We start from the raw sequence: 19,893 nt of genomic DNA, 5'->3' as shown, positions 1-19,893 counted from the left end.
TCACTATAACTAAAAATGAGAGACTCTTGTTCTATGTCAAAATATTAACTGTGTTTTTACTTTAAAATACAACAAAAACTCATATTTTGACAAATGGACAGCTGTAGGCATAGCCAGTCTGTGCATTTTTTAGCAAATAAAAAATGAATCCGAGCTGGAAGCAGGTAAATACATACAACAGTTAATGTTTATGAATTCATTACAAACAAGAATGGGAAAGTCCCGCCTGTTCTGAATAATCTCTTAATAATCATTAAGCTATCTGAGTATTTTTACACAGAGCTCAAGTGCATTAAACCCTCCCTCCTCCATATTTGCATGAATGGTTAAACAATGTGAGACAAACCTGTGGACAGCAGATTTTGAGCAGGTTTATAGTCTTCCCACAGACGTAGACGTCGTTGGCGATGTGTCTCAGGAAGACTGGCACACAGTCCTCTACATCCTTCGAGATCAGAGTGTAGCCTTGGACCCAGAAGTGTTTGTCTGCAAGAATTCAAGCACACACACCCATTGGATTCTGCCAGCGTTAAAAGAACATCCCCCTGCTGAATGAAATGCCTAAAACGACCAGTGGTGGAGTCATAGTTGGCCTTAAACGCTCTCCTTTTTACTATGATTTACAGGGCATGGCGAAACTGGCCGCTTGGGTTAACACCTGTGATTGGTAGCACTTAGCGCAGTGATCCCGAGCACAAAGCACAAGAGAACTTGAGTGCACGAGCTTCCAGGGCGCTTTACATTAAGCCTGCGGCTTGCCAAGAACACTTTGCTGCTGCTGATTGCTTCCTTGGCCAACGGAGTTCGGAGAGAACGGTGTCATCCGTGCGTCCTTCAAACGGCGGGAGCGAGAGCTGTGGAGGTTCGCTGGGATTGATGAGGTGTAGCCGACGAGCAAATGAAACCGTTAGCCAGACAAAGCCAGCGTGGTGGTGTGACCTTGAATGGGATGTCGCGTTACATGCAATGTTTGGACAGGCCATAATCATTCATACCTCCATGCAGTTATTAGCCAGTGTCAACATTAAAAAGTAACAGCTTGTGTATTTGTGTTTGGAATCTGAGTTTATGAATATTCATGCCGGCACATGAATGATTTCCACTGACAGGGAAACATGCTGACATTTCGTTTGTGTGAAAATGATCGGATAAACACTTTGGCCGGGGTGGACAGAGAGGATTATTTTCCCATAGATTTCTTTTTTTTTTTTTTTTTTATGGACAAAAAAAAAAAAAAACACCTCTTCACCCTTAGTAAAGAGGTGTTATTTTGCCTCAAAGATAAATTGCTGTTAGTTGCAGGAGAAAACGATCTTTTATTTCTTTAACTTCCCTTACCATGACGGTGAAATAAACTCGCATTCTCGTTCCGACTCATCCATCACGGTCGCAGCCATTTTAAATGTAATCCTTGACCGGCTGGAGGGATGGACGAGTTTAAATCGGAAGCCATTTTAATGCCGCCATTTCCTGACTTATGAACACAAATATGCCTCACTTAACAGCTAGATAATAAAGATAATCACATTTATACACTAAAGGAAGCGGGAAAATAAATGTAATACTAAACAGTTCAGTCAGTTAAACAACAGTTTACAATCTCAAATCAACTTTTCAAATGGTAAATGGCTTATACTTGTACAGCGCTTTAACTAGTCTGATGACCCCAAAGAGCTTCACACTACAGTTTAGTCATTCACACCGTGACGGTGGTGAGCTATGTTAGCAGCCACAGCTGCCCTGGGGCAGACTGACAGAGGCGAGGCTGCCATACATTGATACCACCGGGCCCTCTGACCACCACCAGCAGACAACTGGGGTGAAGTGTCTTGCCCAAGGACACAACGACTGAGACGGTCGGAGCGGGTGATCTAACCGGCAACCCGCCAATTGCAGGACGAACTCCCCAACTCTGCGCCATATGCCTCACGAGTTCAAATCAACTTTTTCAAGAAAAACAAAGCATCACCATTTTCCTTATTTAATAATCAAAAAAACAAAGCTCAGCTTCATCTCAGAGTTAAGTCTCTGTGATTTAACTGTAAAAGACACCAGACCTGGCATTGACAAACAGCTTGCGTAGAGTTCAACAATGCAGACACAAAGTTAGTGTGTCTGTAGACCCCAGACGGGCGAATTCGTCCTTCATCTCTTCATGTCTCAGCTCAGCTCCTCACGGAACCGGTTAATTAGACCAAATGAAAATACTTGAGCGAGTCCAGCTTTCAAGGGTAAATCTGAGAGAAAGCCATTTATGATTTTTTCCCCTTCTTGCAATCAGCGTGGTGTACTAACTGAAAACAATAAAGCAATAATATTTATTTGTGTGTCTGTTCCTGTGGCTTCCTGAGTGGAGATGGTTCTGGTCCCCACAGTCGGGACCGATTCTGTTTCCTGCTTATTATTTTCCAATAACTTCACAGCATCCTTTATAGACACAAGGACAAATCCAACTAGGCAATAAAGGCTAAAATTAAATCTGTTTTTTCCCCTACTATAGACAGTCTGCCTGAAAGGCTTTTCCTTTGTGTGTGTGTGTGTTTCTCTTTTTCGTATGTGTGAGACATCTCACCTCTGAAACTGAGGTACTCCTCGTTGACCTGGATCATGAACTCCCCGTAAACGTCTCCAAACACGCCGCTGTACACCCAGTCGGACACAAACCTAAAGGGAGGAGAGCGATCATCGGTACAAACAAACTTCTGCAGAGCCGTGTCGTGTCTTTGGTTTTTAATCGGCTCTTCTGGTTTTTAAGGCGCGCGGTGACGAACCGTGTGTAAGGCTCGCAGCAGCTCTTCAACAGGGACAGCAGGACGGGATAGTTCTCGTTGCTGCAGTTACTCTGGGCCTCGTTGTAGAGGTAGGAGAGCAGCTTAACACCCTGAGGAGAGCCACACGAACAGAGCTGACATCTCATCTGGAAGGTTAAACACAGCCCCGACGGGTGACAAATTGCAGCTCGGAGATAAAAGAGCCCTCACCGTAGGGAAGGTGGCCTGGCCTGAGCCTGAAGGTCCGTCCACGCAGCACAGCTCCGACAGGTACCTTCGGATTACAAGAGGGAGACATTGGAGCTCTGGATGTGTTGACGTCTGCATCGAGTTGCTCTCTGTTAGTGCCGTCTGACAGCGTGAGCCAAACGAGTTCAAATCAAAGAAGTCATCAGCAGAAAAACGGAACACCACAGAGAGGAGGCGTGATCTCACCTGAGTTGGCGGCCCACTTTGCGGAAAAGGAAGCCAATCGTCAACAGGCTGAGCGTGGGTGGAGTGCTGAGAACGCAAGCTCTGTAGTAATGGAGATACTTCCTCAGAGCGCCGGTGAACGCCTTGGAAAAGAGAAACGAGATCAGTCACATGAAGTGCCTACCAAAAGTATTCACACCCCTGGAACCTCTCATTTTTCACATCGCAACAACCTAAACTCTATTGTGTTGGTATTTTATGTAATAAGCCAATACAAAGAGTCTATTTGTGAAGTGTGTGTGTGTGTGTGTGTGTTATATGGTTAGATTTTTTTTTTTTTTTTTACAAATAAAAATGGGAAACATTTAGCATGCACTGGTATTTAGCATCTTGAGTTAATACCTGCGGTTGCACGGCGATAAAACCTGAAAAACCTTTCGCTAGGCTGATGTTAAACAACTGAAACGATAAATCTGCCGGCCGTCGTGTCAGACGACTGCTCTTACGCTTCTGTAGCCAGTTCGAGCTTTTAATGAACTCCGCTGCTCCTCTCTTTTGCGCCTTCCTTTTCGTTTGTATTTTTAGATCGTTGTCATAAATAGACTGCGTCTGTTTGTGCTCGCTTGCCTCAAACCGTCCCTTAAGGGACGATTAAAACTTTCCGAATTGATGAGCACGATGGGCTCAACAATGACGTTAGTGCAGAACGCGAGTGGAGGGAAACATGTGGTCCCGGTGGCATTAATTAACGGTGATTATACAAACATACCTGGAAGACTAGGCCCTTCTTGTCAGCACTCTGGAGAGAGAAGCGACTCAGCCTGAGGTAGTAGGTGCCGTACTGGGCCAGCTCCCCCAGAAGACGAGACACGCTCTCCGGAGAGGCTCCCGACACGCAGACACGCCGGGCCTGACGTCGAACTGAACGCTCTGTCGTAGAAAGCACATATTTAGAAAGGGTCTTCAAGGAGCCGCGCGCTCTAATGAAAAACGGCCGTACTCGCGACACACAGCAAATTAAACTGGGGGATTTGGAGAGTCGCCTCCTGGATGGCTCCTGAAGGCCCAGTCGGTGGAGTTACTCCGTTAGATTACATTAGCAGAAGTTTTATGAGAACTAGACACCGTGTTTCTAAGCAGCGGTCTTCTGGGGGGGAAACCAAAACAACACGGACAATATTTTATAACCACAAAGATCACCGCCGTGGTAAAGTAAAACATCTGGTCACTGAAGGAAAGAGAAAAAAAAAAAGGCTTTAAAATCCTCCACTAACTTCAGCTACGACACTAAGCTGTAATATTACTGTTGACTGTACCGCACCATCCTGCTGTTAGTTTTCTGAACATAGCTCAGTCATGTTTCTTAAAATGTTCTTTTAATACTTTCTTGTGGTCTTTTGAAGCGGAGTCAGGCAACAGTTCGCCACCTCCACCAAACCTTTGGACTCCAACAGGACTGCGCAATAGGAAAATATTTAACTGCGATAATATTGCTGAAAACCATGATGATGCTAGACTATAATTATCCCATTTTCCTGCTTCTTTTCTTTCTTTACCACTATACGATGTGCCCAACCCTCTTTGCCCAGCCAGCATGCATCAGGTGGGGGAATGAGGGCAGTTTTAGGGCGACACGCGATACTGTCACTGTCATGAATTATAACTCCTACCAGATATTGTAGTCCTTTGCTAATATGTTGCTCGCGCTGATGTTGACCACTGCGATTCAAAATGCCGGATAGGCTACTGTTCAAACCTTTTCTGTCAATAACTGCAGCTTTTGCTCACAGGATTTCACTCGTCATAGTGCATAACGACAGGAGCGAAAACATCTGCGTTTGACGCCTCAAAGCAATCTGTGCATCATTCAAGCCCAAGGAATAATTGCACCTAACCTGGACTATTTACCTGTGTTCTGCGTTTAGCAATGAACTGAAGAATCCGCTTTAGATCACATGTTCAGGTACATTTTGAAACACAGAGGTGTTCTCGTGGGAGGGTCGAGCTAAGAGCTAGGTGCATTCGTAAGCTAATTTAAAAAGTGGATCCCAACGCGACGGTTGGTCAGGAACCTATTTTTAGTGGGTTGCAGGCCTTTGTTTGAAGGGAAAAAAGCCCAGAAAAAAGCAGACAGCCTGGGTATGTAGCATGACCTCAGAGTTGCTTTGTTTGTCTACTGTCACTCAAAGGCAACAAAGCTCTTATCAGGAGCAAAGAACATGCTCGCTCATTAAGTCATGGAAATTTAGCTTTATGATGATAGTGTTAAACCTAAACTTGACCTTAGTGTTGCCTAAGTGTTTTCAAAATGACCGAACTTAAAAAAAAAAAAAAAAAACGTCCTTGGCTTGAGTAGGGGCTTGTCAATAAGGGACGATAGCAGAGCCCGACCGGATGATGGCAACCGATCCAAAATACCTCCAGCGGAACACCTTCCGCATAAACGGAGCCATTTCTACTCTGATGTTTAACATCGTCTGCTTTTCTTTTTGTTTCGCGGCACTAGTGGCCTTTATGTGACAATGAGGTTGAGAGACAGGGGGACTGCGGCAAAGATCCACTGACTGGGACTTGAACCCGTGATGGCTGCGTGGAGGACTGAGGCACCGCCGCGCCTCTATCACTACGTTCTGAACTAAACATTTCTATTTTGCTTCACTAGTACTGTGTTGAGGTCGCTGAATGTATCCTCCCAGTCTGATACCAATACATCTACAGACACTTAAACTGAGTCACTGCCTTTTATCCTTCCAGAATAAAGGCAAGTATCAGCTAAATAGTACAGAGGAGGAAATGTTGAGAAGACAAAACAGTCTTGTGATTCTGCTGATTAGGGTAAAGAGTGAGGAACACAGCTGGGCAGCGCTTCAGTATGATGAGTGTCGAGTCTCACGTATTGCACAGAAGGACACTGAAACGAGCCAGACCACTGGACTTCAGGCGGCAGATAATTGTTTTACACGCAGCTAAAGCAATTATGCTTGAGAACAGAATAATTTGGTAATGAGAAAGAAATTTGCTGAGACACATGCTTCACCAAAACAAACGTTTGTTCGCTCCAGAAAATGACGTAAACCCAAGTGATCCCAAAGCATGTTTCAACGTCCAACCCGGATTGGCCTCAAAGGAAGTCCTGGGAGATACCAGGATGGTCATCATAGTCGCGTTACTGGGACCTCCTTGGAAATCTCTGGTGGGATTTGAAAAAGGTCGTTGCAGTGCAAAACCCCAACAAACTTTAGTGAGCAGGAGACTACTGGCCTTGAGGAGTGGGTTCAGCTTCCTGAGGAACGCAGCAGGAATCAGGTGTCTAGCTGCGAATCAGCAGAAAGGTACCCAACTTGGTACTAAAGATGCTTGTCGTGAACGGATTGAATAATTTACAGGCTGCAGTGGGTTTTTGAGCTGCAAACACCTGCTAGTTTGCATATTCTGTCTATTAACCAAATTTAAAGTGGGAGCTTATAAGAAAATAAGAATATATGTTATAGATTAAGGAGAATGTGACACACGATTTAGAACATTGATCAACTGCTACAATCAAAACTGATTAAAAGCAGAAAGCAAACTTTGTTTTTTAAAGTCATAAAAGAAAAACATGCATTATATTTTGTTTGGATTTTTGCATAAATAGATTGTGTGATACTGGTATTTTTAAGATAATCACTCTATGGCCCCTGCCTTCTCTAACTGCTTGAAATGTTCTGGGTTTTTAAGTTCACTGTTGAGTTGTTGGCACCATAAGGAGCTTTCACTACACTACCGAGGTTCACGTAACAAAAAACAAACACACACTCAAAAATAACCGCGTTTCCAGATATAAGCTATTAAAACAGGTCATGGAGCCAGAACCAAAAGTAGTAGAAAAACACAAAAAGACAACGTTAAGTTTACGAGAAAGCCTGATTCTTCTGGAGCTCAATGAGAACGGCTTTAAGCCTTTCCACATTACTGTATGTTAGTGTCAAACATCTCCTGCAGTGACAAGATAGGGAAGGGGCCTGGGGAAATCAGGCAATGGTGATGTAATTAGTGCTGTAAGAAAAGACTACAACCTTCCTTAAAAAGACAAAAAAAAAAAAAAAAAAAACTTAATGGGACACAATAAAGCAACCGCTGCTCTCTCCTGTGGTTTAGTTTTTACAGGAGGAACACTCCAATTTACTCCTTGATCATTTAATCAGGTTAATGGCTTGACACGATTTGGCTCAGTTCTCTAGAAGGTTAAGGGTGATAAGATTTCTTAAAGGCACTGCGTTTGTTTATATCTCAGAGTAATTGTGCATTAATTCTCACTTCTTTGGGCGCGCCGCGCGTAAAAGGCGGAAGCGATTGCATCTTTCTCTGAGACAAACAAAAGACGACGAGCTCCACCTGGTTGAGGGGGAAGGTGGTGGACGCCACTCCTAGCAGCACATTCAGGAGGTTGGATACTAATTGGGTCTGGGAGTCCAGGGGCAGCGTGAGGACGGGAGAGGACGCGCCGGAACTGGCAACCCTCATCTCTCCCTCCCACAGCCGATAGAGCTGGTCAAACGTCTCCCTGCCTCCCTCTGTGAGAAACGACGACTCCCTTTTACCTGGTGGGCTAGCGGGACAAACAACAAAAGAAGAAGAAAAAAAAAACATATGTTAAATGAGATTTTCAGATAGATAGTCTGCAGTTGACGTAAACAATTTGCTAAATCGTTTTAAAATACTGTGCCGGTTAAACACTTGGGTGAGCAGCTTTGATGATTGATTTCCTAAGGTGACAAAGTTCTGGGATTTATTTATGTTCATTTTGATGATGGCTTACAGCTAACTGAGACCCCAAATTGACTTTTTCTGAAAATAAAAAGGATTACATAAGACAAGTGAAAACATTTTTTCAATACAAAAGTTGTCTAATGACCATGTTGTGACGCCACAATAACACTGCTGACATCAGTGTTCAGGGGACTTGCACTCACTAAAGTGGCTCCATCCAAACACCCTTACTCAGAGCTCCTAGCTCCTGTTCCTCGACCTTTCATTGGGTCAGCAGTAAGAACGCTATCGTTGGGAGGAGAGGAGCCTCTGGCTGCTGTGCCGATTTCACGCGGCTTCTTACTACGGCGTCCTTACGTAACAGAGCCGCACACGGATGATGAGAGTCAGATCCGGGCATACAGCCTTCTGAAATCAAACTACAATGTGTGTGCTCTCTTCTCTCCAGCCATTTTTGCTAATTTCCATGAAGGGCCTGTGCTTATATGTCATGTGACGCAAAGGATTGTGGGATTCCTTATAGCTCCTTAGGGCCGTAAGGGACAATGTAAGGTTCCAAGGCAAAGCCAGCCGCGAGAGGAAGCATACAGGCTCCTTTTCCTACCTCCTTCCTTACTGACTGCACTATTCGGACAGCACTTATTATGGTGACCACTGACGCACGTCCCCTTTGGCTAAAGAGTCCTTACTCTATAAGGGTATTCTGATGGACCCTATAAAAACTCTTTGCTTAAGAGGCTGGGTGGACAGAGAGTGCCGTACTGTTGTGGGAAATAAAGATAACAGATTCCCCAGTTACTTATTGAATAAAAGGAAACGGTGATTCCATCAAGTTCTGGCACTTGAGAATCAGAGCAGAGAAAAAGTAATCACACCCCTGGCCAGGTCACAGCTTGCCACCCTGTCTCCCCTCAGCCCTGGTCCCCTCCGAATCTGTCTATCTCTGGTATATCGGCTGACATAACACAAACATTTACAGTTTCACACAGAAAATACGCATTTAACCAAGGTAGAGTATGGTCTTCTTCTCCCGGAGTACAGCTGCTTACGTGTTTCGAAGGCTATGTCAGGGGTGAGTTTGCTTTAATAATTCCATTAACATTCCTGTCTGTTGATTGTATAGATAATGTATTATAATGTAATCAATCGTCAACAGTAATGATCATGGTATGGGCCTTTAAAGGGTTTGTGTGCTGGAACATTTAACAATAACCAGCATGAATGCTTCACAAATGAGTTTCATTACACAATATCATAGTTTTAGCATTTATTTTACCTTAGACTAGGTAATCTAAGCCTATGGTCAAATTTGTCTCAAACTCCCCTACTTGAAACTGCGTTTATGTAAATTATAATCCAGCCATCAAAAGCAACCAATCTCTTCACAGTAGGGGAGATTAAAGGCAGGCTGAACCTCCCGCAATGGGAAAACACCACTTTTTCTAGAAAAAGCAGGTTCCCAGGGAGATCCAAATGGAGACACTGAGCCAGATGACTCTGTTTTGAATCTAAAAGTTACATTTACCATCTAATTTTGAAAGACCTTTAGTGCTTTAGACCTTTGTTTTCATTCTTCATCATACAAAATATTGTATTTTGTTTTTTCAATTATCATACATACAAGCACATTATTGGGAGGGGGGGGGGGGGTTCTGACAGGTTGATCTGCAGCATGGGATCAACAGGGAACTGTGGCGGCACTGGTTCTGTTCATCCTCTCCACTACAGACTTCTCCATCAGCTCAGGGTGCCACCTACAGAGATTCTCTGGTGACTCTACCATAGTCGGTCTCATCACAGATGAAGACGACTCAGAGTGATGCCAGAGCTTTGTAGACTAGAGCCAGCAGAACCACCTCATGCTGAATGCAGGGAAAACAAAGGAGCTGGTGGTTGACTTTCGCAAGGGCAGGCCCACCTCACTGACCTTGATGAACATCCAGGGACCGGATGTTAGGTACCTGGGTGTTCAGCTGAACCATAAACTGGACTGGAGTCAAAACACTGATGCTCTTTACAGGAAGGATCAGAGCAGACTCTGCCTGCTGAAGAGACCGAGGTCTTCTGGGGTGAAACTGTAAAACATTCACTCTGGCATTTATTTTTTACTGTTATTTTTGGCGTCTCTGATAAAGCTCATCCTCTGCTGCTTTAGAATTAACTTTAGATTAGATTACCTTGTTTTAATTACTACTATAAACTGTAACACTGTGTTTTTGCCACTGTCACACCCAAATTTCCCCATTGTGCGACAAAAAAAGGATTTCTTATCTTATCTTAAGCCCCTTTTAAAGCACGGTCATCAGATGTGTCTAAACCACTAGGGGAAGAAGAACTGGACAATTGCTCTGTTAAGCATCAAGGCTATCCATCTTGTTTAAGGATAGCCATCTTTTTTGCTGCTCGCCGCTTCCTCGGGCCTGAAGCTCTAAAGCTAGTTTCTATAGCTGGATATGAAGTAGGAGCGTTTTTGGATGCGACTGACAGCAGGAATGACAGTGTTGTGAAAATAAAGTACACGAGATCATTTTGTTTCATAAAAAGACAATGTATAGACCAGTTTTATAAATGAAAGGCAACCTTAAATGATGTCTGTTGTGATCTATGTTGTTTAGAATACATTTTGTGTAATTAGACTGTCCGATCCTGTAATATAACAGCGGGGGGAAACGTTGAAAACTTTACCAAATCCAAAGTCAGTGCTGCCTTCTACCAGGGAACTGTAGAGCACGTCATGCTTCCCTCTGCTAAGCAGATTTATAGAGATGCTGGTTTCATTTTCCAGCAGGACTTAGTTGGCACCTGTCCACATTTACCCAAATGGCTGGTCCAGTATATGGGAATACCTTTCAATAGGCTGACTGTCCTGAATTAAACATCTGTTTGGAGTTGACCATACGATATATTCTTTTATTCTCACAGACTGAATATTAGGTTTTCATTAGATGTAAGCCATGCTTCATCAAAACTAAACTGTGTGTAGGAAGAACAAAAATAATAAAATAAATAGTTCTGTAAAGAATCTATATTATACACGAGTTTCACTTGTTGAATTGCTAAAGTAACTTAGCATCGCAAGAAGATTTCCTGAGATGCACTTGTATAGTCAGCAAACGGATCTTTTACCAGCCAATAGACTCCCAGCAGCGGCGTCTTCCAGGCTCAAACGTACGGAGAGCCTCCCAGATGTCAACATCTGGAACGGGACTCGGCTCCGACTGAGAGTCTGGGGTCAGGTTCGAGGCAGACTGGAAGCCCTCATCCTCAGACTGATCTAAATAGTGAGGAACCTGCACAGATAACCCAAGAGAGAGTCCATGTATAGGCTCAGCGTCTAAACAAATCACACCTTTAATCTGGTGACATTATAGAGTAGGCTTAGAGCTAGTGTGTTATATAACAACAGCTCAGAGTTTGAGTTTATCAGTGGGGCCACCTACCCTGATTGCCAGGCCAGTAACATCTATATTACTGGGAACAGGAGGGAGGTCCAGTCGGATGTCCATGTCTGAAGTTCGAGTGTGCTGCAGTGCTCCAAACAATGTCAGCCTAGTTTCCTTCTCAAATCTTTCCTCTGCGTCCGCTTTAGTCTTCAAAGCCAGCAACCCCGTACCCGGCAGAGAGTCCATGAACCTCTGAGTTCCGCACAGAGTCTCTAGAGTCCCCCATTCCTCTGCACACACCAGACCCCACGCCCTGGCCTCGAGCCTTTGCAGCTCCTCGCTCTGGTAGCTCCAGGGCTGAGGCCTCCGCACCACGGGCCTCTCTCGCCTCATGTAGTCCCTGCTGAACGAGGTGGGAGCCGGAGGCGCGGAGCCGGCAAGACACACCAGCAGCTCCAGCACCGAGTCTACCTCTTTCAGACCAGAGGACGCGCCATCAGACAGCCTGCCCAGCTGGTCCTCCAGCGCCTCCGCTTCGTCTCGGCACCCGGCCACTCGCAAGTCAAAACACATCATTAGGACTTTGTTCCTGGGTGGCGTATTGGCCGAGGCACTCTGTCTCGAGGCGGACCCTTTGGGGCCATCTTGAAAAAGCTTAGACAGCAGGGCGCCGTACGCCCGCTTTTTGAGAGCTCGGTGGAAGCCTTCCCTGGAAACGCCTCCGAGGGCTCTTCGCTTCCAAGACACCCCGGAGAGGCTGCGGTCACACAGAGCGCTCAGCAGCTCAGTGATGCTGCTGCTGCTGCCCGAGTCGGCCTTTGTGGTATGGTTTGCGCTCGCATACATGGTGGCACTGCTACCTCAGACGCCTGAAGGGAAATGAAAGCATGCATGTTAGTGTCAGACCTATCTGTGACCTGCAAAACACAACAGATTACTTCCTACATCTGCCACAACACGTTTACGCAAACATGAACGCGTCATTCCTGTATAAAATTTAAAAAAGAAGAAGAAAACAAGCATGGTCATTTTGAGAAGCATAGTTGAACTGCGACCAGTCCTAAAAAATATCTCTATTACAAAGTTGCCTGACATCAGTAGTTCTCAAATTGTGGGGCGCGCCCCCTAGGGGGGAGCGTAGGAATGACAGGGGGCCCCAGAATAGCCTTGCTATATTCTTTTTTCCCCACAGACGGTGTGGTTTTAACCTGCTGTCAGTAGTATGAACAGCAGGGGATTCTCTGTAATCCGCAGAGCAACGTGAAGGATGCTCTCCTTTCACTCCACTACGGCGCTTTACGATTTGTTAAATAACATTTATTCGGGCGGACCGGCGTAAAAACGGAAGTGGTTTGGCGGACACCAGAAGTGACTGTTCCGCCAATAAAAGCCACTGGAAATTTAACTAAAATCCTTCAGATTACTTCTCACTTACATTGCGACACAACGCCTAACCTGGGGGCTTGATTTTGAACACTGTAAACAGCTTGGAAACACGTTGATTTTGCAAAAATATTCTGCGGTTACACTACCCTTTACACAAAAAAATAGTATACTTGAAGTTAAAATTAAGTATAAGCATAAGGCTAGGTATTAATGTACTTAGTCTTATGACTTCTTATTATAATTTCCAGGACAAGTCAAATATACTCTACTTTTAAGTATGTGAAATCTAATTTATAAAAAGTAAACTTAAGTATACTCGTAGCACACTTGAATAAACTACTTTTTGCTAAGGGTCTGTATTCAAGAAACAAACCATTTGTGTTTAAAATGTCTGATTTAAATACAATATAACTTTGGTTATGCGTTCATATGATGTACTGTGGTGGTCTAAAGTTGTGGTTTGATTTTGTGTTTATTGAGGGTTATTAAATACTAAAGATTGTGTGAAATCACTGGGCAATAAGCAATCACTACAACCAGAACTGGTTTAGATTATTCATTTGCGCAACAGCTTTACTGCAATGGTAACAGAGCTATGGAAATTTGTGGATTGATAATATTAATAAACCCCTGAAAGTGTATAAAACTTTATGTAACAGTAATTTGTCTTATTATTTTAGACGGCTAATATAGTTTATAAAATGTGCCGATGTTGAAAAGTTCTAGCTGAATAAAATGTAAACATGATTCTGGGTAATCTGCAGAGGGACGGTTTCAATGCCTTAAGATAGAAAAAAAGAAATAAAAGCTATGTTTCTGACACATTTTGCTGGCGGGGGGTTAAAATTTTTTCATTCTTCAAAGGGGGACACAGCAGAAAATATTTGAGAACCACTGCCTAACCAGCTAAAGTCAAAAACTGAAAGACTTAATGATTTGTATTTGAACCATTTTTTTTTTTTATCCGGGTGAAGTGACCGTTTAGTTTTGCACAACATTTATTGCAGGTTTTCTCCGATCCAAACAGGATCCAGCCATACAGGCTCAATAATATACATTTCACAAATATTTGGTTACATACTTAGCAAGTTAAAAAGAAACCAGGCGGTTTTTTATAGTCATCAACAAGCATTTGTCATATTTCTGGCTGGATTCTTATCAGAATTGGTAGAGTTACCAATGGATGGTATTTGCTTGCACAGTCTTGTTTCAAGCATGATCCACAGCTAGCGTTATCTATAACCCCTGTTAGATATTGTGGATATGTATTTATTTTTGGCACTGCAACAGGACGATGATTCCAAACACATCGAACCTAAAGCCTTTTGAAAATTTAGGAATGAAGCTTAAAAGCCAGCTCTGTGCCAGAAAACCACCCAAAAACCCTGGCAGATTTATGTCAGAGGTTTACTAATGTTGGAGGTATAATCATTCCAACACAAAAAATAATACACCTAAAATTAAAATAAAAAACAACAACCCAAACTAGCATGACATTCATGTGCAAATGTAAATTTCTGACTGGCACTTTATGGGATGCTATCAACACAGCAGATGGGTTCACTCGCAAAAACAAAACGTTTAACCTGTTCCTGGAGTCGCGTGAACGCTGCGCATACATGGGAAACCGTCATGGCAACTCAGGCTGCGGCTAGCTGCTACTAGCTACATGTTAGCAACACCAACCAACGCTTTCCTGTATCACAGCTTCATACCGAGACTAAACGACGCGTCTGGGGAGCGTCAGTCCTCTTCACCTGGTCCGTTTACATAATTATCCCAAGGGTCTCACTCTCCCATCCACTGCAAGCAACTGCTTCCCCATCTTCGCTAATGTTTGTTGTTAGCAATGGGCTGGTGCGTTATTTCCCCTTCCCGTGTCGTTTATGCGGGAGAACATGCAGAACCCAAATAGGAAATCAACCCAGCACCAAACGTGTCTGTGCTAGCCGGTTCTCCCTGGTTCTACTGTACGGAAACGACTCAAATTCGGTAACGTTGCACAAACTAGCTAAATGCAAGCTAGCCTTCTCATTCATATCCTATCATCAAACGCGGGCTACATACAATTCTTGAGCCCGCCCACTTCAATGCCATTGGATGATTTCCCTACCACTCATTGCTACGTTTGATAGTCATCCACGATGTTTGGCCAATCCTGACAGCCAATCACCGTGCTGGGAAACCGCTGCATTCAGGTAACACAAGGAAAAAGAGGCTATTTCATCCTTATGCTATTTTTCTCCACAATTTCACGATTTGAGAACAAGATATATCATAATAACATTCCTATTAAATACGATAAGCAGAGTATCGCAACTAAAAAGTAGCATGTTTATTTTTTTAGGTGGGACACTAAATTATGTCTCTAATAAGATGAAAGACGTCAACGTTATTGTCTATCGTTTCAAATCTGAGCATAAATGTGTCATGATTTGATGTAATTTTATATTAAAAATATTAAAACAAATGAAAAGCTTCAGTTCCTGATTTAATAGTTGATATAAATGAATTGTTCTCAATTACCATTGGTTCACATTTTTTTAACCGGCAGCGAAAGCCGCATTTCTTACTACAGAAATGTGCTCTTAGGGCTGCGGGGATCATAGATATCTATGGCGGGGATGCCGTTCTTGAGCAGTAGTAAGGAAGTAGGTCAGGTTTTACAGAAACATGGATTTAATTAAATAAAGGCAATCCTAAAAGAAAAATCTTAGAGTTTGTGAAAGGTTTTATTCAGGTTAAACTGTATAAAAATATGTGACATGCTTTTCAGGTTTATATTTTAAAAACATCCACGCTGTTCCTTCCACTCTATAACTATACAAGACTTTGAGATGGTTGGTCGTATAAACCCACAATTCAAAATTTGCAGTTGTAATGTTTCAGAATGTGGCAAAGTTTAAGGGGGATATGGACGATTTTACAGGATATTCTAGGTGTAGTTTGCCGGCCGATTAAATAAATCACAAAACAAACATTTTACCTGCAGTGTTTTACATAATGTAGAATATGGTTTGAGATGCCCATCTGCTTCTCCAAAATACAGTATCCGGCAAAATATAATTCACTCCTTACATTGTTGTAAATATTGTTGTTTTTTTTTTTAAATATATATCCTATGACATTAAAGTTCACTAGAGCTTCACAGGTTGCCACTGGAATCCTCTGTCACACCTCCAGGTTCACATTGCAGTGCTGGCAGATGATAGAGACCTTGTGCCCCTGAACCAATCTGCTTGTCTATAGCAGCTTTCTTGTGCATCTTCTTCAGAAGAGGCTTCCTCCTGGGACAACAGCCATGGAGACCAATTTGATGCAGTGGGCAGTGTATGGTCCGAGCACTGACAGGCTGACCCCAAACTCTTTCAACCTCTGCAGAAATCCTGGCAACTCATAGCTCTATTTTCAAAAGACAGCCTCTGTATATGACACTGAGTCCGAGCACTAGACTTCTTTGATCGACCACAGCGAAGCCCGTTCTGAGAGTCCTGTCAAATTGTTGTATGTATGTAGGTCTTGGCCAGTGGGCTACCACTCAGTTTCAGGGTGTTGGCAAACCTCTTATAGCTTTGGCCATCTTTATATAGAGCAACAATTATTTTTATTCTGATCGGTAATATTTTCACTTTGTGGTATACTCACTTTTCTTGTCTTGGTTTATATATGAATGGCAGTGTGATGGGTTATTTAAGGGGGACAGCAGATTTCCACTGTTATACAAGCTGCACACTGACTACTTTCCATTGCATTAAAGTGTCATGTCTCCAGCATTGTCCCATGAAAATATATAATAAATATTACTTAAAACATGAGGGGTTTACTCACTTTTCGTGATATGCTGTAATTTTATTTTTACCCCGGTAAAATTTGAGCACTGACCACGACACTACAACCATAACCAGAACATTAAAAAAAAGCATTGGGAACGCACATGTGAAAAGCCCTCCCCGTGTATTTCATAATAGGTTTTCTACCCCTCACTGGGCATTTAATCTCCAGCTACAAGGAATTTATGGTTGGCTACATGTTTTGGCAGTTGGCTACAATATACATTTTTAAAGTTATTTTCTTTTCTCTTTACAGCGTGCTCCTATTTTCAGAATATATCTGTACATTTGTTTTCATTTTGTATCAGCTCTGGTTGGTTTGCTTCCATTTGTGGTTCCTTTTTGTCTCTGTTTAGCAGTTTAAATCTCTTTATTGTTGATTTGCACCTCTTTGATGGCATTCTGGGTTTGGGTGAGCTATGTCCCTCTGGATTTTGTTTCCTTTGTGGCCGTCTCATATCTATTTTTTTTCCAATATTATTCTTTTTAATGTTATTTTTAAAGCTATTTGTGGTAGTCAGTTTTTCCCCCAACTCAGCCAAAGAAATGGTAATGTCAAGCAGAAGCTCAAAAACAGAGAGCACATAATCCCATGGCTCCGTGGGACCGTGCAACAGAAACGCAGTGAACGCAGCCAACAGATGTTCATTTTGGGTTTGCACATTTTGCCGGAAAAAAATATTTGGTTTTAAATTGAAAGCAATTCGAGAGAAAGAACAGTCGCTGTAAACCTCTCTTTTTTTGTATTTCTGTGCAGCAGGGCATCACAAGGAATAGATGAAGCGAGGCCCTTAAATAAACCATGCAAAAATGATTCTCGTATATTCTACCATCCGTATTTGTTTGAATAGATTTGAGTTGTGAACAATAATGGGAAAACAAGAGGGGAGGACTATTTCCCAGTTCCTTTAAAAGGTAATAGATAGCATGAGGATAACCATGAAAACCACCTGTACTAAAACAAAAACAGAACAGTAATAGTTATAAATTGTTTGGCCTAGAAAAGGGTGAATCTAAATGCTTACCTGGTGGATAAATAAAGTCAACATTCAGTGCTTTGCAAAAGTATTCAGCTCTGGCTGTATGCCTGGGCGTCCGATGTCTTGCTGGAAGGTGAGCCTCCCGCCTAGTCCTTTGCAGCCCATTACAGGTTTTTGTGCTGTAATATTCTCCATCCACTTTTTCCATGAACTCTCACCAGCTTCCTCGTCTCTGCTCAAGAAAAGCACCCGCGCAGCATGATGCTCCCACACGCAGTGTTCATTTTCAGCCAGAAACGCTTCTATGAATGCCAGATGTTTGGCGCGCATGACAAATATTTACTAGACAGATTTCATTCCACCTGAGCTGTTGCTCTCTGCAGCTCCTCCAGGATTACCGTGGGTGTCTCGACTTCTTCTCTGGATTCACATTGAGATGAAACGACAAACTTGGTGACTTCTGAGGGCAACTGGCTGCACTAGATTTCATTTTTTGGGACATCTGAGTATTCAGGTTTTTAAGTTGTCAAAGAAAAACGAGAAGCAGGTTTCATTGTATTCATCTTCTTCAAAATTGTGCCCCGTTTGTTATTTAATAATACAAACAAAAAACCATCATGCCGTTTGTCGTAGAGTGACAAAATGGGGAAAAGGTTCAAGGGGTATGAATACTCAGGACACTAAAAACTAAAAAGCAAACTGCCTAAGAGAAACTAACAAAAGTAGAAAGGGTTTTTGTTTGCTGTATAAGTTATTTGCGGTGACTGGTTTAAACCACTTTAACCAATTTTAGTTTCAAAACATGTCAAAATACACAGAAGATGGGTTATCATTGTGATTCTAAGCTGTTCGCAAGAATAGTTTTGACTAGTCTTGACTTTGCGGTCTTGCCGGCTAAATAAATGTCGATTTTGACAGGATTACTTTTGGTTACCTTGACTCAATAAAAGTCTTATGTGTCCCAATATTTAAAGAAAAAGGCCGCCCAGCACATTTTAACGCAATACTGTTCGGTAAATGTGTTTACAGAGTTGTGGAATCACTCTCAGTGGTTTTGAATTATTCATGAGTAGTGTTCAAAAATGATACCACACAATAATTGTTTATATCTTTCGAAGTTCTCCCCCGCCTTTTTCTCCCTTAAGGAGGTGCGAATCAAAGCCAGATCTCATTAGGAACTTTGAAACGTGGAGGTGAAAAGCAACCTATTGGGAAATACAAAGATCTCCTGCTGAAGGAGAGGCTGGCAGCTGTGTGCAGGGAAGCGTCCCGGGAAGGAAAACAGAAGCCAGCAACATGCAGATTTTAACCCATTTTCTTTGAGCATTTCCAGCACAGATGCTGACTTTAAATAATAATTGTCGGCGTGCCGCATTGATTTCTACAGAGTGAAGGACATCGGTTCTTTTTCTAAGTTTAATCTTTCACTTGCGAAAAATGTTGGCCCCAGGACTGATCTTAGCAACATGTCCTAGTAGAGCTATAAAGCATTCTATTATCTTTGATTTACAACAAGTGGATCAAGAACAATGTTATGCTAGAATATAATGTTATGCTGTACTTGCAATAATCAGATTTAATCAGCAAGTCTTCAAGTCCCTCCCTCTGTTGCTGCATCAGTGAGCTGCACACTTAGAACAAACCTAAGCACAGTTAAGTATATTTTGGCTACACCAGTTCCTGCTATTAGGCTCCTCAAATTTCCTCCTTGGCTGTTGGTACTTAATGTGTTCAGCACACTTTTTCTAACCTTACGTGCTTCTGACAGAGCTCCTCTGCCTTCGGGTCATTCCGTATCAGAGCCTCCAGGTTGTATTATGTGCTATGTGACAGGGACCTGATGTGGCATTTAGGTCAAAACCACTGCTTTTCATTGAGAAATCGCTAGGTTTTATTTCCTCATAATAGCACAGAGCGGAGGCACAGTATTCCATTGCGAAGTGTGTCAGGTGCCGTTTCGAATCAGAGTCATGGTCAAATACTTGTCTGACAATCAATAATAAAGGTCTGAAGTCCCACCTTGGTCTAAACAGAGCCCCATAGTTTCTGTCACTAAGACTTCCAAGTTCATAGATTCTCCTCAACAAAAGCCTAAAAGTTGTACACAGTAGTTGCTGAGAATATTCAATATTATTAATCTTACTGAAGCGGACCCTAAAACACAATTAAGATGGATTTTTAAAGTATGACCTAAAAATATTCTGCAAAATAAAAGCCTATATATTTAACAAAGCAAGATTGCAGATATACTGTGATGCTGGAACTCAAGAGTGATGGATAGGGGTTTATTTGGTCCTTTCAAAGTAAGACTTACTGAGATTTTCTAAATAAAAATCAGAGTTTTGCATTGCTACTATTGATTTTTTTTAAAAGATGATAA

At 42.5% G+C, this 19,893-nt stretch overlaps 1 protein-coding gene across 1 annotated transcript in view; it reads right to left on the bottom strand.

The window, feature by feature from the left end:
- tubgcp6 (tubulin, gamma complex associated protein 6) overlaps positions 1 to 14,789 on the bottom strand; it is a 35,027-nt gene extending 20,238 nt beyond the window's left edge. The window contains 11 exon segments of the mRNA XM_036132486.1: positions 347 to 486; positions 2,573 to 2,664; positions 2,772 to 2,881; positions 2,982 to 3,045; positions 3,207 to 3,328; positions 3,955 to 4,086; positions 4,089 to 4,115; positions 7,560 to 7,773; positions 11,061 to 11,224; positions 11,375 to 12,186; positions 14,419 to 14,789. Of these exon segments, the coding sequence (XP_035988379.1) occupies positions 347 to 486; positions 2,573 to 2,664; positions 2,772 to 2,881; positions 2,982 to 3,045; positions 3,207 to 3,328; positions 3,955 to 4,086; positions 4,089 to 4,115; positions 7,560 to 7,773; positions 11,061 to 11,224; positions 11,375 to 12,163 (1,854 nt within the window). The 5' untranslated portion in view covers positions 12,164 to 12,186; positions 14,419 to 14,789.
- Positions 14,790 to 19,893: the final 5,104 nt, after the last annotated feature.

The sequence above is a fragment of the Fundulus heteroclitus genome, unplaced genomic scaffold (genome assembly GCF_011125445.2).
Source record: "Fundulus heteroclitus isolate FHET01 unplaced genomic scaffold, MU-UCD_Fhet_4.1 scaffold_52, whole genome shotgun sequence".
Taxonomy (NCBI): domain Eukaryota; kingdom Metazoa; phylum Chordata; class Actinopteri; order Cyprinodontiformes; family Fundulidae; genus Fundulus; species Fundulus heteroclitus.
Note: the sequence above shows the minus strand (reverse complement) of the source record. Positions and strands in the feature narration are given on the sequence as shown.